The sequence below is a fragment of the Physcomitrium patens genome, chromosome 22, assembly GCF_059467195.1.
Source record: "Physcomitrium patens ecotype Gransden chromosome 22, ASM5946719v1, whole genome shotgun sequence".
Lineage (NCBI taxonomy): Eukaryota > Viridiplantae > Streptophyta > Bryopsida > Funariales > Funariaceae > Physcomitrium > Physcomitrium patens.
This window is the reverse complement of record NC_143431.1, coordinates 10,144,145-10,162,800: the sequence shown is the minus strand read 5'-3', so window position 1 is coordinate 10,162,800 and position 18,656 is coordinate 10,144,145. Positions and strand designations below refer to the sequence as shown.

The 18,656-nt window shown below is 38.8% G+C and overlaps 2 protein-coding genes across 6 annotated transcripts; both read right to left on the bottom strand.

Annotated features, from left to right (window-relative positions):
- Window positions 1-1,411: 1,411 nt before the first annotated feature.
- LOC112275393 (uncharacterized) lies at window positions 1,412-5,657 on the bottom strand. The gene is made up of 9 exons (XM_024505755.2): window positions 5,165-5,657; window positions 4,197-4,485; window positions 3,988-4,074; window positions 3,741-3,797; window positions 3,347-3,487; window positions 3,024-3,089; window positions 2,559-2,726; window positions 2,004-2,276; window positions 1,412-1,872 (listed from the first exon to the last, which is right to left on the bottom strand). Exons 1-9 carry the CDS (start codon window positions 5,206-5,208, stop codon window positions 1,726-1,728), a joined length of 1,272 nt encoding a protein of 423 aa, XP_024361523.1. The 5' UTR covers window positions 5,209-5,657; the 3' UTR covers window positions 1,412-1,725.
- Window positions 5,658-8,764: 3,107 nt separating this feature from the next.
- On the bottom strand, window positions 8,765-17,531 carry LOC112275077 (UTP--glucose-1-phosphate uridylyltransferase 3, chloroplastic). 5 transcript variants are annotated; one of them, XM_024505063.3, is made up of 18 exons: window positions 17,106-17,531; window positions 14,799-15,819; window positions 14,191-14,377; window positions 13,895-14,044; window positions 13,512-13,673; window positions 13,168-13,340; window positions 12,728-12,794; window positions 12,264-12,430; window positions 11,887-12,045; window positions 11,680-11,771; window positions 11,385-11,479; window positions 11,058-11,135; window positions 10,818-10,913; window positions 10,397-10,471; window positions 10,050-10,126; window positions 9,728-9,890; window positions 9,528-9,588; window positions 8,765-9,234 (listed from the first exon to the last, which is right to left on the bottom strand). In XM_024505063.3, the coding sequence occupies exons 2-18, from the start codon at window positions 15,722-15,724 to the stop codon at window positions 9,119-9,121; spliced, it is 2,844 nt and encodes a 947-aa protein (XP_024360831.1). In that variant the 5' UTR covers window positions 15,725-15,819; window positions 17,106-17,531; the 3' UTR covers window positions 8,765-9,118. The 5 variants fall into 5 exon arrangements, with proteins under 5 accessions (XP_024360831.1, XP_024360827.1, XP_024360830.1 ...); XM_024505059.3 differs by having other exon boundaries at window positions 17,009-17,521; XM_024505062.3 differs by having other exon boundaries at window positions 17,116-17,467.
- Window positions 17,532-18,656: the final 1,125 nt, after the last annotated feature.

Sequence of the window (18,656 nt, the reverse complement as noted above, 5' to 3'; positions counted from 1 at the left end):
ATCATCTTTTAGTTCATGTCCTTGACACCATGAAGATTTATCACGGACATATATATTTACTCTAATAATTATTTAAATAATATGATTAGGTAGAAGTAGGTAAAAATAGATAAAATTAATAATAACTTATGAAGAAGCTTCTTAAAAGCTTTATAGATGTGGCTATGCCTTTATATCTATAGATGATTAATAGGTTGAATACTTCGCCAATAAGTTGGCAATGTATTGCTCATGTTGGCCACTTGTAATATAAGTTGAACATGTGGCACACATATAGGAAGCTTGTCATGAAAATTAGACATGTGTCTTATAAGTTGGACACTTGTCAAAATTCTTGTAGAATGTTGTTATGTATCTCATAATTAAATAATATATATGGAAGTAAGTGTGAAGCCATCTTCATTCTTGTCAACTCTTTTCTTGCTTCTAGTTTAGTTTTAAGAGTCTTTACTTTTCTTATCTATTGGCAATAGCAATTCTAATATCTTTTTTAATATATATGTTTACTTATTTTATTTTTGTCATCTCTCTTTAAAAAAAAACTCACTAGTTTATTTATTTCTTTTGAGTCCTTAACTTTAATAAAATTGAGATCACTTTGATTATTTTCTTCATCCATTTGTGGACAATTAATGGTAGAAAAATATCATTTTTAGGATCTCTTGGATTCTTGACTCGTTCATTGATAGTAATGCCATTATTAGAGGCAATAATGATAACATGTGTAGTAATGGCAGTAGGTGGCTTAAACATGAATTTGTCCCAAACATCATGTCACAAAAAGAGAACTTTGATCCAAATTCTCCATGTGACTTAGTTGCTTTTACCATCAAGTTTGTCAACTTTAGTAAAGAATTTAGCAAGCTCCATGATTTGCTATATCAATTGATGAAGAGATAATAAATGTAAGGGATTCTAAAATTTGGTCTCTAGACGAGCTAATTCAGTCAAAAACAAAGCAGGAATGAAATGTTTTGCTTTGATACCATGTTGAACAGAATTTACTCTCTATGTGATCTAGGCTAACCACGGTACTAACCTTGGCAGCCTCACAATATAGAGGGGATGTGAATGAGTGCATGATATTAATCCTAACTAATTTATATCTGTAAATCCAAACAAACCAGTTTAGGAGATCTTGAATTTTATGGAGCTATAGTGTGAGAGCATACTGAGTAAATGAGCACATCTGAGTGCAAACGGTAAGTCTGATTCCAGCGGGAATATGACGTTACCGGTGATTCGGGAACGTCCCTGCATAGAAAAGCAGAAAAGCTTTGATCCAATGGAAAGGCTGGATCAATTTCTAGACGTGTAAACACAACTTAACGGTCGCTCCCCTAAAACTATAATGAGTTAGAGTAACGACCCAAAAATGTGATGACTGCCAACTTGTGACACAATACAAACGTTGAAAAAATGGCGGCTCATTCATTGAAGGTTTAGGAAACACCAACAGATGTTAACATTTGGATTTGCAGTGAGAAGTAGAACCACTACGGGTTGCACATGAAGAAGTTATATGCGTTGTTCAATTTTGTGCAGGAGCTTCAATAGAAAAGTTGAACCGTAAGCGAGGTACAAGTAATAACTCTACATAAAAAACGGATCTTCAAGTGCTTGGTCATTATGATGCCAACTAGGAACCTTGATAGCCTGCGATTCCTAAACGAGGTAAGAGTCAACTCGCAGTTGAATGCTAGAATGATGCGACTGCTGGGGTGTTCAAGTTTGAGACTCCAGAGACTGACTTGGCCTTGCTGATGTCTCTACGATTCCTTTCTTTCTCCCACTAACACAAGCCCAGCCGTTATCATACGACACAGATATATCGTCCAAATATAGAGAATAAGCTTCCTTTACTTTGGGTACCTGCATTCTCAACCAGAAAGATGTCAGGAAAAACATCGCTGTGAGAGACACACTTCAATCAACAATCTCCATGATACTTCATCACATGAAAACAAAACCCAGAACAGAATGAGTTAGTGTGGGAATGCAACCTGCTCCACTAGGATTCCGGAAACGCCCACAAGACCTCCTGTTTTGCAGTACCCTGTAATTCGTCCCGCAAGCTCCACCAATGGATTCAATAGTATGTTGGCTACAACAACGTCAAAGTCTGTAAACTCCTTAGGTACAGGGTCGTCTCCATCAGCAGGAGCGACATACACTTGCAACGTATTGGGCTTAAGATTGTTCAAGGAAGCGTTATATTCTGCCGACGAGATGGCTACTGGGTCAATATCTACACCAACTGCATGAACAGATCCCATCTGTACATGGACACAATTTGTTAAGATAAAGGAATAAATGTAAAAACCATTTGGAAATGTATTTAATGAGTGTATTTAAATAAAAGCATGAGGTTGCTATCTACAAGTTGTACCTGATGGTTACTCTAAGAACACATGATGATACTACGCACCTGCATAAAGGGGAAAGAGATAACTTGGAAACAGCAGATCATGCAGTAAATGAATATAGGAGAAATATATATATATATATATAGGAGAAATATATATATATATATATATATATATATATTGAGGATTCACCTTAAGAGCAGCAATAGAAAGAATCCCCGAGCCCGTCCCATAATCGATTATCTTATCACCAGGCCTGACTACAGAATGCAGCCATCTTAAACAAAGCCGGGTGGTTGGGTGTTCTCCAGTACCAAAGGCGAGCCCTGGATCTATTATTACATTCAGGGCCTTGGCATCCTGCGCCAAGGAAAGAAGGGCGAGGCTTAGAGAAAAAGTCAATTTGTGTCAACTAAGATTAGTCTGGTCGAAACGTACTGGCAGCACATCACGGCTACGAGTTTGCAACAGAAATATCACATTGTAAGAACTGCAACAAATTTGATTTCTATAACTCAGTCCATAAGCACATGGTCGTAAGCTCTAGCAAGGATGGGGATGTCTGGTGTACCACTTTACAGTTGTGAGCTCAACCATCAGCTATAACTCTAAAGATTGTCAAGGAAAGTCATGAGACATACAAGATGGTGTACATACAGGGGGTTGGCTCCACTTGGGGACAATCCAGAGGCCTTCTGAAACCTCAACTGGCTTAAACTGACTCTGCATTCAAAAAACAACTCATGGCACAGGATGCGGATGCTTCTTAAATATATAATTGTCACAAAACTTGGCCATATGCAGCAGTCAGGAAATTTCAAAATCAGCTTCATTCACCAATTTCAAATAACGGCATAAACAAACAGACTCCTCTACGAATATAGATCATGAGTAAAGACCAACTTGGTAATAAGTAGAGAAGCAAAGGTTAAAGCACACACACACAGCAACACAAACAAACAGCGCCTGAAAGATAGTACCTCCACTTCCAGGACCCAGTCACAGTCTTCAAGCACTTCTACAACATAACGTGGCATCTCTTTGAGTCCAACAGAATTGGCTGCCATGGCCAAGGCTTCGCTTACATCCTCACCTGCTGCGAAGAGAGCGGTGATGGTGCTCTGCAATTCACCACAAATAATCTCATTCTCTCTATTCATTAAATGAATCATGTAAACAAACATGGACAAGGAACTTAAAAGAGAAAAAAAGTAGTGGTGGGAATCAAATTCCACCTATATCGAAATTCCCACAGCTAATAGAGGAAAATCCGGATAGTGAATTCGGAAATTGAGGTTGGAGATCAAGCGTTTTAAAAATCTATGTTGGAAGAATATTGGATGAGAAATACGCAGCCATGGGAAGACTGCTTACATCTTTCCATAGCTGCCGCTTGCCTGATTGCCAAGGAATTGGTCCCTCCGAATATATCTGCAGAAATACAAAACCACACAACCAACAACAGAATTACGGGTTGCGTTTACCTCATAATCGCATAAAGAACATTCGGACTGCCGAAAGTGGACAGAATAACTGTGCTTGATAAGGAGAAAGCTACTGTCAATTCTGAATAGCAAAGGAACGCTATTCAAAGATAAGGGAAGGTGGGAAGTTGAGAGACCTCTTGCTCTTGAGGTGCACCCAAATTGGAATCTTCAATGCTGCAGGACGCAGCACCAAAGGAAAGAAGAGCTTCCATCAACGCATCCTGTAACCAAGGAAGTACTCGTCAACATTGGTAACACAAAGGGGCATTGAAAAGGCTGGGAGAATAGCTTTGGCAAAGCAGAGGGGGAGAGAGAGAGAGAGAGAGAGAGAGAGAGTACTCACAGCAATATCACCGGGGGAAGAGATGCGTACGGACTGCATGGCAGAAGAGGGAGTAAAGCTGTAAATCTGAGAGGTAGATGAAGCGAATAAGCGAGACGATGGATGAGAGCGAGAGAGTGAGGAACAATAAGTAGGAGTTGAGGTGAAGTTAAATGTGGAGGAAAAGGCCGCAAAGGATGACCGTAGACGAAAACGAGGAGGTACGCGAAAGCGCGATGGCGACGGTAATGGGAACAGTGATGATGAACCCCTTAGCAATGATAATGTCGATGGAGGCAATATCAAGCGCCTGAGAATTTGCAATTGAGAGTGTCAGTGGCATTTTAACCAACTCACTTATGTGGCGGCCTGTTCTGAGCTAGTTTGAAATAAGAAGTGCAAAAGCGAAGCAGATATGAGCAAAAATGAGAAACAAAATAGTTTCTTCTTCTTTTTTGCTCTCTCACATTGTGCAATTCTATTCTAGTACGGGAAAATCAGCTGAATACAAATAATGTTTCCTATTGACAACACTGAACTCATCTCATCCGCTCTTCTAAGTGAACAAGGGCAAAGCTGAACCTCACTATCAGAACGCCCACAATCAGATCTATTAAAGTTCAAAAAATCTTCAAATCAACAGGCGAGAAATAAAAGTGAGTTCATCGCATATATAGAAGGCTTTATAATTCAATCTAGGTTTAATGCAGTTCATTTCAGAATAGAACTCGGTTAACCAAGACTAGTACATGAACAAGAGAAGACGAACTTCAAAAGTATAAGAGGCCAACCCTAATAGGCATTGATGCACCATACAATCCATCCCTTCACACCCTACTAGTGACAAAAAGTACTCATGAAACGAATTTAACCCAAATCTACAAAAGCACAAGTCATACCCACATTGGGCACCACAACATAACGCGTCTCGGCACCAGACTAGCATGCAAGAATGGCAACTGAAATTTACAAACGGCAAAAGAAGAAACCTGATAGGGCAGGCTTCAAGGCAGAGCATTCGCCAGTGCGGCATTCTTTTAAAAAGAATCCGGAAAAAAACAGTGACAGACGGAAGTAGCTGCTGGCTGCAGACCAAACGCCAACTCGATGTCCGTGCTCTTAAAAATGAACAAATCGACACCTGACCATTCTAGCTGCACCGGATCTATTTCAACAAAAAAGCATCACAGCTCGAATACTCTCGCAGATGAAGAGCTCGGAGAGACGCAGCTGGACAAAAAGCTAGAACCCAAAACTCGAGACCCACAACCCACGAAACCCAATTATCCCGATAGAAATCAGCCGCATCACTGAGAGAGTATCGACACTAGGCATGAAATTCTTTAAAAAAAAAATAACCCATATAACTGAGAAGTGTAGCGTGAATCGGGTGAGCAAGAACGTGCAAGGAAGAGAATGCGAGCAAGACACAAATCGAAGGTGGGGGACGACGAGCCTTACTTAGATAATAGAGGATCTTCTGGAGGGTGGTGGAGAAGAGCCGCTAAATATTGGGGGGGAGGGGAGAAGAGGTGCCAAAGTTGGCGGTGAAGAGCAGCCAGGGGAATTAATCCCCTTCACAATCTCTCCACTATCTATCCCCCCCGCCACCATCACCACAACATTTATCTGAGCTCGCTGTAAGGCTTGGGTTCAAACTAAGGACTTCGCATCTTCCAAGGCAGGGACACCCCTTTCATGATCGTGATAATAATAATAACAATAATAGGGAAATGTTAAATAAATCCATGCTTTTACTAAATAGATTCACTCTTGATAAATAATATGGTAATCATGATAAATGTGGGTGGTTTTTATTGGTTACATATCCAATAGTGGAGAAATGAATCTAGATATCATTTTCTCTTTTTTTCATAATGGTTTGGATGGGTGGGTTGATTTCATAAAAACTTGGATTTATTTAACATTCCCCCAATAATAATACGAGTAAATTTTTAATTTAGTTACATTTTTTGGAAAATCCATATACATACATATATATATATATATATATATCCCATTGTCTAAAGAATGTAACCTACAAAGATTTATAGGAATTATGTTGCACAAATAATAGTAATAATAATAATAAAAATAATAATTTATGGATAGTTTTAGAAGAAAAAATGGTGTCATGTGTGTTGTGTATTTTGTTTTGATAATGAATGTTATTTAAAGATTTTTTGGGTTTTTTTTGGACAATACAACTCTTGAATGTGTTAGATAAATATATGATTTGTCAGCCATATATATTTCTTGAGCCAAGAAAGATTTAGGTTGATTAGGGGAATATATTTAATTCATAATGTTAAGTACATTCAAATCAATGTATTTGTCTAGTGTTGCTCTACAAAGAATCCCTTTGCAAATGAGATTTTCAAAAGTAATAATAATGTGTATTTAAAACTTTTACATGCACATTACTTTGGTTTCAAATGACAAAGATTTTTTAAGTCTTCAAATAAATTAGAATGAAAATTAATGAGGTTGTTTGATTCATTTTTCAGAATTATGTATACATTGATATATCCAAATAACAGTTTAACTTGATTTACATAAATACGTATGTCCTTTAATGTAGATTATACATTTTAGGTAGCTTTTACAATACTTCATATTAATAGCTACTTGTGCAAAAAATATATATATCTTCTTTATACGAAATACTAATATATTGATTAAATTTTGATTTTTGTGCATTTTGTAGTTTTAATGTTTGTAATAGAATTAAATTTTTGTTTTAAATTGCTACCTCACTATGCAATTGACTCTTGTATATATGTATTGTCTGGTTTAGGGTTTAGGGTTTTTTATCCCTTGTCTTTATATTCCCTCACGAAACTGATATTGTAAAAAAATTATATTTTCTTTTCTGGGGGATTTTTTTTCTTTTAAGGCCTTTTATAAAATACAAAGCCATATTCCTTTAGCCATAAAAATATTCTATCGAATGCTTTAAAAAAAATCCGAAAATATACATGTTTTTTTAAATATAAATTTATTTTTTTATTAGCAATTATGATTATCTTTTCACTGTGTTAATGTAAAATTAGAAATAAATAAATGAAAATAAAAAGGAAAAAAAATATTTTTAAGACGTAATAGCAATATGATTTTTTCTTTTCTTTACTTTTAAAGTATAGATCTAAGTTGATATTATTTATTTAAAATATAAATTTTTGCCTTTTTATTTTGAAGTTTTCCAAAGAAATAATTACATAAAATCTTAAATTTTTATAATATTTTTTACATGTTTCAATGAAAATAAATTTGTATTTCTAGAAGCAAAGGATCAAAACAATGTTTTTTCCTTCATGCTTATTTTTTATTCAAAAATAAATTGTCTTATTAATAATATTCCCTTTCAACTATTTTTTGGTAAAATTATAGGTCTAAATAGATTAAAATGTAAGTTTTCTTAGAAAACATAAACATTTATCATTTATTCATATATTATGTATGTGACAAATTAATAGATATTTTTGTTTCAATATATTGAGAGCATGTCATGTTCTTTAAAATATTTAAAATTACAGTATAATTCAAAATATCTGTTGTTTCTATTTTATTAATTTTTTTTGGAGTTGTATTTCATTTTACTTTATTAAATTAACTTTCAGTGACATGTATGTAGATAAGTGCAAGCTATTTTTACTTGTATTATACTCTACCACAATTTCATAAGTCTTGGACATTATTCTAAGATCACTTTTATTTCTATGATATTAAGAATGTTTTCTAAGAAATTATAAAATGTACTACATGTAATATATTTTTTATTTTTATTTTTATTTTTATTTTTCTATAATAAATTGTTATGGACAGCTTTGAGTAAAACTATATTGAAAAGTAACAATTCACAATTAAAAGCCAAAACAATGAATTAAATGTTTTTCATATTAAAAACATTATTGATCAATTCTAATGGATTAAGATTAAAAATCAAATTTCTACAAAGCTACACCAATATCCATAATTAGTGCATATTCTACTAATTGTAAAGTGCATCTAGGACATGAGTGCCCAATTTTTAGTATGTGTCACACTAATTGAAAATACACAATAATAATACGTTATTTTAAACAGTATGATACACACTATTCAAATTCACACTTAAATAGGCTATAACTTCTTCACTAATACATGTTGCTTTGTTATGTAGCCACTAAGTATCCCCACATATTAGGAAACGTTGTATAATTTCTTTCTGCAAGGCATTAATACCCAGTCACATAGACTTTCCTCCACTGATAGAACTCTCGTGGTGTGCATTTGAGGGGTATAATTGCAGTTCTCATTCCAGGATTATGCCATGATCATGTGCTTAATCAGTGGTAGATATGTCATCATATCTGAACATTAAAACTTCCAAATGAGAGGGGGTTTTGGATAAGTCATGATTTTAAATCCCCATGGAAACAGGTTGGGAAGTGGAAGATAGAAATGAGGCTAGGATATGGATGCTACGTAACAGAACTCTTGTCAACTCATCAGAAGAGGAAAGATACAATCCAAACATCGGCACATACTTCGCATATATCAACAAGATGCTGATAACCAAGACTTGAGCCAGATACCCAAGGACACGATTTAAAACAAGTCAAAATTCTCATCAATCGGCCACAATTCTGGGTCCAATTTTTTACACTTCAGTGAGAGACTGAAGGTACCAAATGTCAATCTCTACAACTAGCCATTCTACATTATGGACTCGAGGAGAGTCCCTTAGTCAGTGGGCATCGATTGAATGCCCTCTGCCTATGTGAAATAGTGCAATGCCCACTAGATAAAATAAACAATATGATCTAAGATTTGTATACTACACACCATGCAGTGATTGACTAAAAATAAGGCCTGACGACTGGTGAGTATTCACAAAAGAACTGTCCCATGACCAACTCAACGGAATTGCAGACATTTGTTTGAAAATAGGTGCACCCAACTCAACTTTCTACCATGTTTAAGACGAACTGTCCAACAATATCCACTTCATATTGCCAGAACCAGGTGCCTGTATTTGCCGCCTCGCCTGCTAGGGGTGTCGTCATATACGAGAGTCCTGCATCATGACCAAACGATTGAGGCAAAGAAAGACAGGCTACAACAACCTAAGAAAAAACAACTGGAGAAATATAGCCTAGTCCAAAGAAGTATAAACCTTGTAAACGGAATTATATTTGACATTACATGCAACGTAAGAGCAAAAGCACTTCAACTCGGACTCAAAACGAAGAAAATCAATAACTACCAGCACATAAACAATTTAAGTCAATTCTTCAATTACAAACAGCCAAACCAAAGGAATGTACAATATATAAGCTACAAATTGAAGAGAAAAAGTTAGAAATGAACCTGATGCCCCTGAAGTCACCCGCATACAGTGACCATCTGGCACCTCAAACCTGTGAGAACCCTGCACATCGAATGAAGAAAGGCACTTCAACGAGCTGATACATGTTTTTATCTTAATACACAGAGCTATTGTAGGAGATAAAGTAAAGGCTTTGCATTAGTCTCTAATAAATAAAAGACAATAGAAATAATCATCTCACCTCCAGCACAACATCAAAGGCTTCAAATTCCGCATTGCCATGCAGGATAATCTCTAAAGCCTCATGTCTGTGCACTTGATGCTGCCAGTAAACGTTGCTCTTACCATCCCAATCAACACCCTTGTTTCGGATGTGCACACCATGCAACCGACAGCGACCACACCTGAAGCAAATATTCAAGGACCACATTTTAACGTTAAAGTCATTACAAAAGTTCAAAAGAAAAACGACATTATTCACATAGAGGCCAAGGGGAACGAAACAGAAGATAATCCAAAATAAAATAACATCGTAAGAGTCTTCAAGGTATCAACAATCTCACCCAATGCCGTACTGTACAATGCCCTCTTGAACCGAACCCATGGCATTGGTGGCTTGGACCAGGAGACTGCCGCTCAACTGTCAAGAAAAAGATAAGCACAACATTCATAAGACAGGTAAGGGTAAGGAGCATTGCACTTTCAAGAGTATATGAACATCACAGAACACCACGCAGCATCCGAGCATGTCACAACATGAGAAAATGACCGAGTTATGACAGTGCTTTCAAGTTCGTTGTGTGCAACTTATTTCCACATTTGTATTCGTACCAAATAATTTTGAGAAGAATTCCACCCGTGTTTAAGTCCAACCAAGTAGCCACAAGAGAACATAAAAAAAAAGACTGACCTCCACATCGCGCCAACTGAATTCAGCGATCTCAAGCTGCAACTCTGATCTCTCTGCAATTGAGCCACCTTTTATCTGCAGACAATGATCAATAAGTGGAGCTTCAATACTCAACTAAAGTGCTGATGTCCCTTAGTTGGATTAGATGTGGCAGCGCAGGCCTAAGATCAATTTGGCCACACTGCCCATTCCTCTGAACTGATAACGTTATCATAGAATTCTTCAAATAAACTTTCGTCAAATGCTAGCAAGCAGCTGCTATAAACGGGCCGATACTGCTAGACTGCTCATAGACTGAAGTCTGATGTCCGCTTCAATTCACTTTAAGAGATGCGTCCTGATTATTCTACAAACAGCATTCTCCTCCGATTTCGATAATCGAATCAGTAAACAATTAATGCATCAACACACATGCACATACCTTCTGGCGAGTGACGTCCCATACAGGACCCAACGCTGGATGGAGCAAGGCGATGAATGGAGGCCCAGTGTCTACGTAGCAGTGATTTCCTGACATCTGTTTACCCAACAAAACATACTTAGTAACATCTCTGCAAACATCAAATAGACATAAAATTACGATGGAGCAATACAGCAGTCCAATAGCAATTAAAGAAACATCAACCCCACATCTACTGAATCTAAATGAAGGATCGTTCACCTCAGGCATGACAACCCCACACGATCTCAACAAATCATATGCATTCCTTGTCACATCCAAAAATGACCCATCTGGAGTCTGAATTACAAAACACAAAACACTTTAATGAGTCATCTAAATAGAAACCCAAACAATAGTAAGAAAGTGAAGCAAGAATTAGAACAGTTCCTAAACTGCTCAATTTGCGCATTTAGGACGAGGTAACAAATAACGGACTGGTAATTCTCGTTCTAACGAACGAGAATGTTCAAAATCAGGGGAAACATCAAACCATTTCAATTCAAGATGAAAATGTGTTAGAAGGGAAGTATCCGACTCGCAACCAACCTGGTGCAATGAGGCATCATTAGGTTTCCTTCGCCGCTTTGCAGAGGAGGTCACCTTTCGCCTCTCATTGTAGATCACGTAAGTATCCAATTCATCTGTCCAAATTCAAAATTTCTTGTCAGAAATCATATGCCGCACTGTAGTGCAATTAATGATTGTCTCCAGTCATTGCTTATACTCAATAATGTTAAACTGTCAAACACTCAATTCCGCAACTTATTCAGGGTCTGAGCAACATAATTTTATAAGGGCGGCACTAAACATTTGAAACTAAAGAGATGGTGCTGATGTGGACCGTGTTCTTCAGGTGAAATGATAGAAGATCGTCGATTTACAAGCGAGTCCGCAATATTCTGCATAGTGCACTCGATCCTACCACCCTGGACACTGCTCAAAACAAGAGTAGACAGATTAGTCAGAATACATGTTACAGTTCGAAGCGTCAGTACACATGTATCTATCTTGTTGATGATGACTAGAGAGTTCTGTACAGAAAGTAGACCTGTGTTTCAAGCCATGTTGATCATAAAAGACGGTAGGCTTCTTCAAGTTCATAATTATTCCGGGCAGAGAAGCTGCAGTTCGACTGGATGCAATACGCTCCACTGCTGCCAGATCTACGTACAATACATTGGTATTGGCAGGATACTGTGCCTCCAAGCTGCGCTTCCACCCAAACACCGTTTTCAGTAAACGAGAACAGATGACCTTGGCTGTTCTAGAGAAATACAAAAATAAAGATTCCACATTCAAAAACGCTGTCAATCTCAACCTATTCTTCCATATTCCACCTCAATACAAACACTTATAACATAGCCCTACGGAATTCATCATTACATACAACACCGAATCTATGAGAAGGCGATAGCAACGCTCAACCTGCCAGAAGAAACTGGCACGTCAGCAATCCCGAGTTTGCTGAACTCCGTATATTCTATACATGTAATTGCGTATTCCCATGAACCATCCCCGTTCCTCTGTTCTGTAAGAACATTAACGCCTTCCGCAGCCCCAACATTTCGACGGCAGGATGCGAATCCGAATTTCTATGTCAAAAAAAGAGAGGAGAATTAGAACTTCAACATTACTTTCCTGTTTGAAACAGTAGTTTTTTTTTACATAAGTTGAGATACGGAGACCGGATAGGTCTGGGAATCTCAAGTTGAGACTTGAAAATATTTTGACGCACCTGACAAGTAGTTTAGAAAATAAACAAACAGAATAAAGTACTAGAGAAAGTGCAAGAAAAGAGACAGTCAATCTCATTTGCAGTAATGTAAAAACAATTAACATGACGTATGAGAGTACTTAGATTAGCACAAGGCTGCCAGATCAAAAGTCACCTTGTTATGTTTTAGCCCGATACCAGACAAGGCTAATAAGGTTGTGTCCACGCCTGCCATAGGATTGCTGCCACACCATAGAAGAGCTCATTAAGAACACAACCCATACAGAATGCAACCTCCTAGTATACTATTGGCAACGTTCTTTTCAAGAGAGAAGGGAAAGCTAACCGGCCCAAACGCAAAACTATTGCAAATTATTCAAATGATAACCACGAGGTAAAGTCATTCCTATGGTAAGGCTCAGAAAATCGGGCAAACATTGTTTGTCAAGGAACCTGGGAGCCTCTAGAATATATCTATCGTGAGGCTCCATTGCAATACTGAGATAGCAGGCAAAATGCAGATCAAATGTCGTTGTGCCTGATAGTTTGGAACCATAGTCATCCTTTCAAGTATGCAACCTACTGCTTTTCATCACTATGAGTCAGAGCTCGTACCTAATTTGCCGAACAATTGCTGCTTTCCGACCAAGTCCTGATAACCACTGGAACACACCCTCATCACTGGCCAACTTCCAAATAACACCATGCCCTCCTGGTTTGAGCACTGCCGTAAGAGGGTCACTGACCATCCAACGCGCATCAGCTGCTGCTACTGTCGGTACCAATGGCTGAACAAAAAGGACCACTTACGTCAGATAGTAAAAGACAAGGACAAAATTGTACGTATGACGCGACGTATAGGTGGCTCCAACGAAAACGTAAGCATCTTAGAAACAAGGCGTTATCATGTACAACTCACTTTCACGGATAAATCAGGCTTTGAATTATGATTTACTGACCTGTTCAAACAATCGAAAATTTTGTTTGCCCCGTCCAAACCATCCAAGGTTCTCACACAATGCATGCACACGTTCATTGTTCTTCTTGGCAGAGCTTGTCATAATGGCTATTGGTGTGATACTTTGAACTCCATGGACCTTGTAATGTAAATATTCTCTGCCCTGATGACGTTTCAAAACAATAGATTCAGAGCTTTACAAAATTACAAATCCGTCCTTAGCCCACTTATTGCCATTGAAATACTTAACGCTCTTGTTGACTGCAGTATCCAAACGGCGATAGCAATACGATGCATGATATGTAAATAAGAAAAAAATTCCGACTATTCAAATTTGTTATAACTCTCAAAAAAGCAAGCTATCATTGCCGAAGAGAAAAATACCTGCAGATCCCGAATCAGCCCCTCCAATAACGTGCGTCCACAATAAGGCAGCATGGCAACAGGCAAGCACTCCCCTGTCACTTCATCGACCAATCCAAGGCGATCGCCCGCTCCACCAAGGGGGTAGATTTCAGCCATGTCTGGGAGTCCCTGTGTAAAAGGAGTTCAAAATTTAATCAAAGCTAAATTCCAGACAAATCAGAGATGTTCCTTACAAACAAAAGAAAAAAATAAAACGTCCGAAACTGATTTTCTAATACAAGCCGCGAGCTCATGAAATTAAGATTGAGATGTACCTCAAGACCCCAGCTTGCAGCTTGATTGGCATACTTGTGATCTTTGGCAAGGTCAGGCCCATGAGGAACAGAGAACCTCTTCTTCAGCTGCCCTGCGCCTACTGCTCCACGCCTGGTCCACTGAGGATTCGACTTATCCGCCTCTAGTTCTGAGGCTTTTATAAGCTCAAGAGCCGCTACTTGATATCTGTGATATTGTAACATATAATCAATTACGTTATGTTCTCGATAATGATTGAAAATTGGAAACCTTCATGTGAAATATGTACAATTCAACTCCAGACCAACACTTTCGTTGCTGATAAAACTAGGAACATCACTAGGCTCAAAACCATCAACATCTAAAAACAAATACACTGAAAATTCAATATTCACCCACTGCAAATTTATTCGACTGATAGAAATCTGCAGAAAATAACAACTCTACACTAGCTTGAGGCATTTGACAACATAAATTGGAACCCACTGGCACCTACTAGCTGCAATACATATCGTGACGATAAGGAAGAGATCAGCAAACTTTGGAGCAACAGGCAGAAACCCAAAGCCTTCAAGGCTTACAGGTCTAGTTATGAGAGAGTTTTATGCACGGGAGGAAGAGAGGTTACCCAATAATACCACCGATGCTGTCGTAGAATTTCTCCATCCGCTCCAGAATGCGAACCAAATAATTCATAGATTCTGTGAACCTTGCAACGGCGGCAGTACTTCCACCAGATAATGCCTTATCATGCTCCATGTCCGTAGAATGCTTCGATTCAGTCATGAAGGGTATCAAGTCTCCGGGTGAAATGAAAACTGGAACATCAGAAGACTTGTCCCAGCTCTTGATGAAATTAGCCAACATCGAGAAAGCGCTCTTCACCGGGTTACCTGATGGCTGTTCGTGCGAAACTGGCGAAACATGAGAATGGCCCGCCTCATGGCTATCAAAAAATGCAGCCAATAAGTCTGGCGGGATATCCAGTACGTGATCCTGCCCAGACGCTACCATACACTTCAAAAGGAAAAGGTCTTTACCATTTAACACCCGCATAGCTAAGTCTACTACAGGGTTAACATAAATTCCTGATCGTCCATATCCGCCGAACAATGCCCGAACTCGCCTATTCCGATCTACAATGCTCATCTTCTCCTCGAAGCTCGCTGCACATTGCAGGCTTTTCCTAAGACTCTTGAGCTCCCTGAGTTCTTCATCCAGCCTCCACGTATCAAGGCTTCGAGCTTCTTCGACCGGCCTTACCACTGAGGCAGTTGAAAGGGCGTGAAGCATGTGGCGGCTGCCAGTTTGGGGTACCATCTGAGGTTCATTGGGCACTCGTGTTTGAAGTCCCCATGTATTTTTACTCGAGCTTTCGTCCCAGGCGACATGCTCACCTCTAATGCCTTGCGATTTCACCTGACCCTTGCGATGAATGCTATGGCCACCACCACGCAATCTCGATGCAACACCACCAAGGGTCTCTCCACACAACACACTCATGCATGGTGGTAATGGCTCTCGGGCAAGGATCCCCATTGATGAGACCTCCATAGTGGTCAATGCCTGTGCCAGAATGCTACGTCAAATCAATTCGCACCACACTCTGCCGTGCCCGATGATCTACTCGCAAAGGCACCTTGGATCATCTGTATTCAAAGCAAAACCTAAAATTATTAATTTCCAGTCTTAAAAAACACCATGGACGCCATTTCATAGAAGAAGTAAAGTTCAGATTTCTAAGAGCCATCTAGAGACCGAATTGTGACTCCAAGTTACACGAGCCTCGTTCGATGAGTACTCCGGAATGGCTATAACGACGTTCAAACAAACCTTTTTGAGCGATAATATCACATGCAGACAAAAGCAACTAATTTACAATTACTGGAGCCAAACTGTTCCTAATGAGAACAAATTTAGTCATCGGATTCGAGATGCGTTGGGAGAATGACCTCACAATTTGCATGAAAAATCCCAATGACATTCGTTCTAACGCAACAAGCAAACCATAAGATCACATTGTTCACAAGAAACTAGACGGAGATCAACCCTAACAATGTGCATCGCCAAGTATTAGCTCTAAAGCAAATGTTGCACAAACTCTCCCAATTCTCATGCTGATTATGCTCCAGAAGTTGCCAGCAATCCTGAGAACTAATTGTAGGAACCCTCACATTCAAGAACCTCAGGCGACCGAGAGAATTAATCGAATTCCGGCATAGCCAATGACCAAGGCCTTAGATTGTCAAAGAGTACTCGCAGTCATCAAGAATCTCAGTATTCCCAACCTTTTTCAAAAGAAAAGAGTTCTCATTGAAGGAACTGTGAGCTTCTCTTAAACAAACGAGTAAACGGAGGCTAACTGGAGCAGTACTTTAAAATATATATATCATAAAAAAAAAACAATAAAAAGAAACTAAAAGAAAAGTAAGACATAACCACCTAATACACCTTTGCAATGAAAGTTCATGAATTGCAATGCAACCCTCTGTCTCTCACACTCAAACTCCGTCACCCAAACTTGCAATCTCTACGTTGCCAATTTTGAACAACAACACTACCTTCGCAGCCAAAAACTACATCTCTACCCCAAAACTCACTCTCCAACTTCGCGCTCTCCGTCTTCCGTGAATGCTCACTTCAACATCGACGAAAAATATAGATCAAACTCAAGATTCTACAACACAAGGCAAAGACACCATCCTTCCTCTCGTCTCCCTCTCCCTCTCCCTCTCCCTCTGCGGTTCCTAATCACGCACCCGCTGGCAATCGAACCCCGTCAACCATCGCCAAGCACAAACCCCGGGCACATGCAGTTCAATTCACGAAAAACACAACCTCCGGTCAGCTGCACGCTCCAAGGCTGGCGGTTCTGGCAGGCCTTGGGGGGAGAAAGGAGGAGGAGGAGGAGGAGAGAGTATTGGGTAACAGTCACCAGCTTAAACCTGCTATGCACCAACTGGAAGGGGGAGAGAGTTTGAAACTTGGAGGAATGCTGTCGAGGCACAGGCGCACGGCGAGGATGAGATAGCTGGCAATCCAGAAACTGGGTGAGAAGGGAATTTTGAGGGCATCTAGAAGGGATATGTCATCTGTGGAGGATCATGCTCCCCGAATCTTCACTGCTCAGGAAAAACTGGGTCACCATGGCCAATGGGCGACACAAAAGCCTCCTCCTCTTCGTCGTCTGCGCACTCAAGGCAGAGGTGGCACCATCACCCCGTCGCCGAACCAAAGTCACCGGCCCCGTCGCTGCTTGATTTCCTTCAACGCCTTCAACCCAATTTTACCCGCCTCCTCCTCCTCTCGCGATGCCGATTAAAACAGAGCGCAAAAATCACACTCCCTCCCCTCCCTCGCTGCTCCGCGTGTCGCTCTTGTGCTTCTGCTTGCGCTTGCTCTTGTGCTTGCACTTGCTCTTGTGCATGCGTCGCGGCGGAGACCTCTTTTGTCGTTTTCATCCGTCTATATGGATGTAAGTCGTTCGTTTAATTTCATCCATGCTGCGAGCATTTTCTCTTGATTTTTTTTTTTTTTTTTTTTTTTAATTCTTGAAGAATTCCAGATTAAGATAAAAATGGGTTTTGGGGGTTGGAATGATAAGACGATTTCAAAGCGCGTGTGTTGAAATATACGGTGAGGTTTTCTATTCCATTTCGTTGAACTTAATATAGTATTGTTATGGTTTGTCATGTTTGCTAATTTGTGAATGAGGTCGTGTTATTGGCTGCAAGGGATGTGGTTGAGATTAGTTTGCAGTTAAAGCAACACATTACAAACTTTGACAAAGTTTTAACAACCTTTTTTTCTTCTTTTTTTTATACATTTCGTTTGTGTTTGTATGTATGTAAATTTGTATTGTATGTATGTATAATTTAAATAAAACACTCCAAAAGATGCAACTTTGGAGTATGCTATACGATGTGCCACAATTGAATAATATGTGTACAAAGAGTATGGAAGAATTCAACTTGTCAACCCTAATTTCCAAACTTCCAAATTGATTTCACAATAAATCAAAAGCTTTTGTAGGTGCAATTGATAGAAAAAATATATAAACCAAAACAAACAAATATATATATATATATATATATAGAGAGAGAGAGAGAGAGAGAGAGAGAGAGAAATACTTCATTTATGTGATAAAAATCAACATGGCATTAAAGATATCCTCTTCTCCATTTATTAATGTTAATACAATTATATACAAACGACATGTATGATCAATAAAAAGCCTCAACAATAAATAAATTGTGTTTACCTTCCACACATTATATTTGTTCACAATTATTTAAATCCGAATAATACCAAACATAGAGACTAGCATTTTCTTTACTTCACATTAAGTTCTCTTTTTTTTATTTTCTCATTTTTTCTTTGTTTTACTCTCTCTCTCACACACACACACACATAGGAACCAAATCTCAAAGTCTCATCAACAATAATAGTACTTCAAAGTGACATCAATTTTCTTTATTCTTATCTT

Excerpts from the sequence above, each read along its gene's own strand:
- LOC112275077 (XM_024505063.3), bottom strand. The coding sequence starts at position 15,724 with ATGGAGGTCTCATCAATGGGGATCCTTGCCCGAGAGCCATTACCACCA. Across the intron at positions 11,772-11,886 it reads CAACATGGCTTGAAACACAG|TGTCCAGGGTGGTAGGATCG; the intron begins GTCTACTTTCTG and ends TGTTTTGAGCAG. Across the intron at positions 10,472-10,817 it reads GGGACGTCACTCGCCAGAAG|ATAAAAGGTGGCTCAATTGC; the intron begins GTATGTGCATGT and ends CATTGTCTGCAG.
- LOC112275393 (XM_024505755.2), bottom strand. The coding sequence starts at position 5,208 with ATGCCGCACTGGCGAATGCTCTGCCTTGAAGCCTGCCCTATCAG. Across the intron at positions 2,727-3,023 it reads CCAAGTGGAGCCAACCCCCT|GATGCCAAGGCCCTGAATGT; the intron begins GTATGTACACCA and ends TCCTTGGCGCAG. Across the intron at positions 2,277-2,558 it reads TTTCTATTGCTGCTCTTAAG|ATGGGATCTGTTCATGCAGT; the intron begins GTGAATCCTCAA and ends GTCCATGTACAG.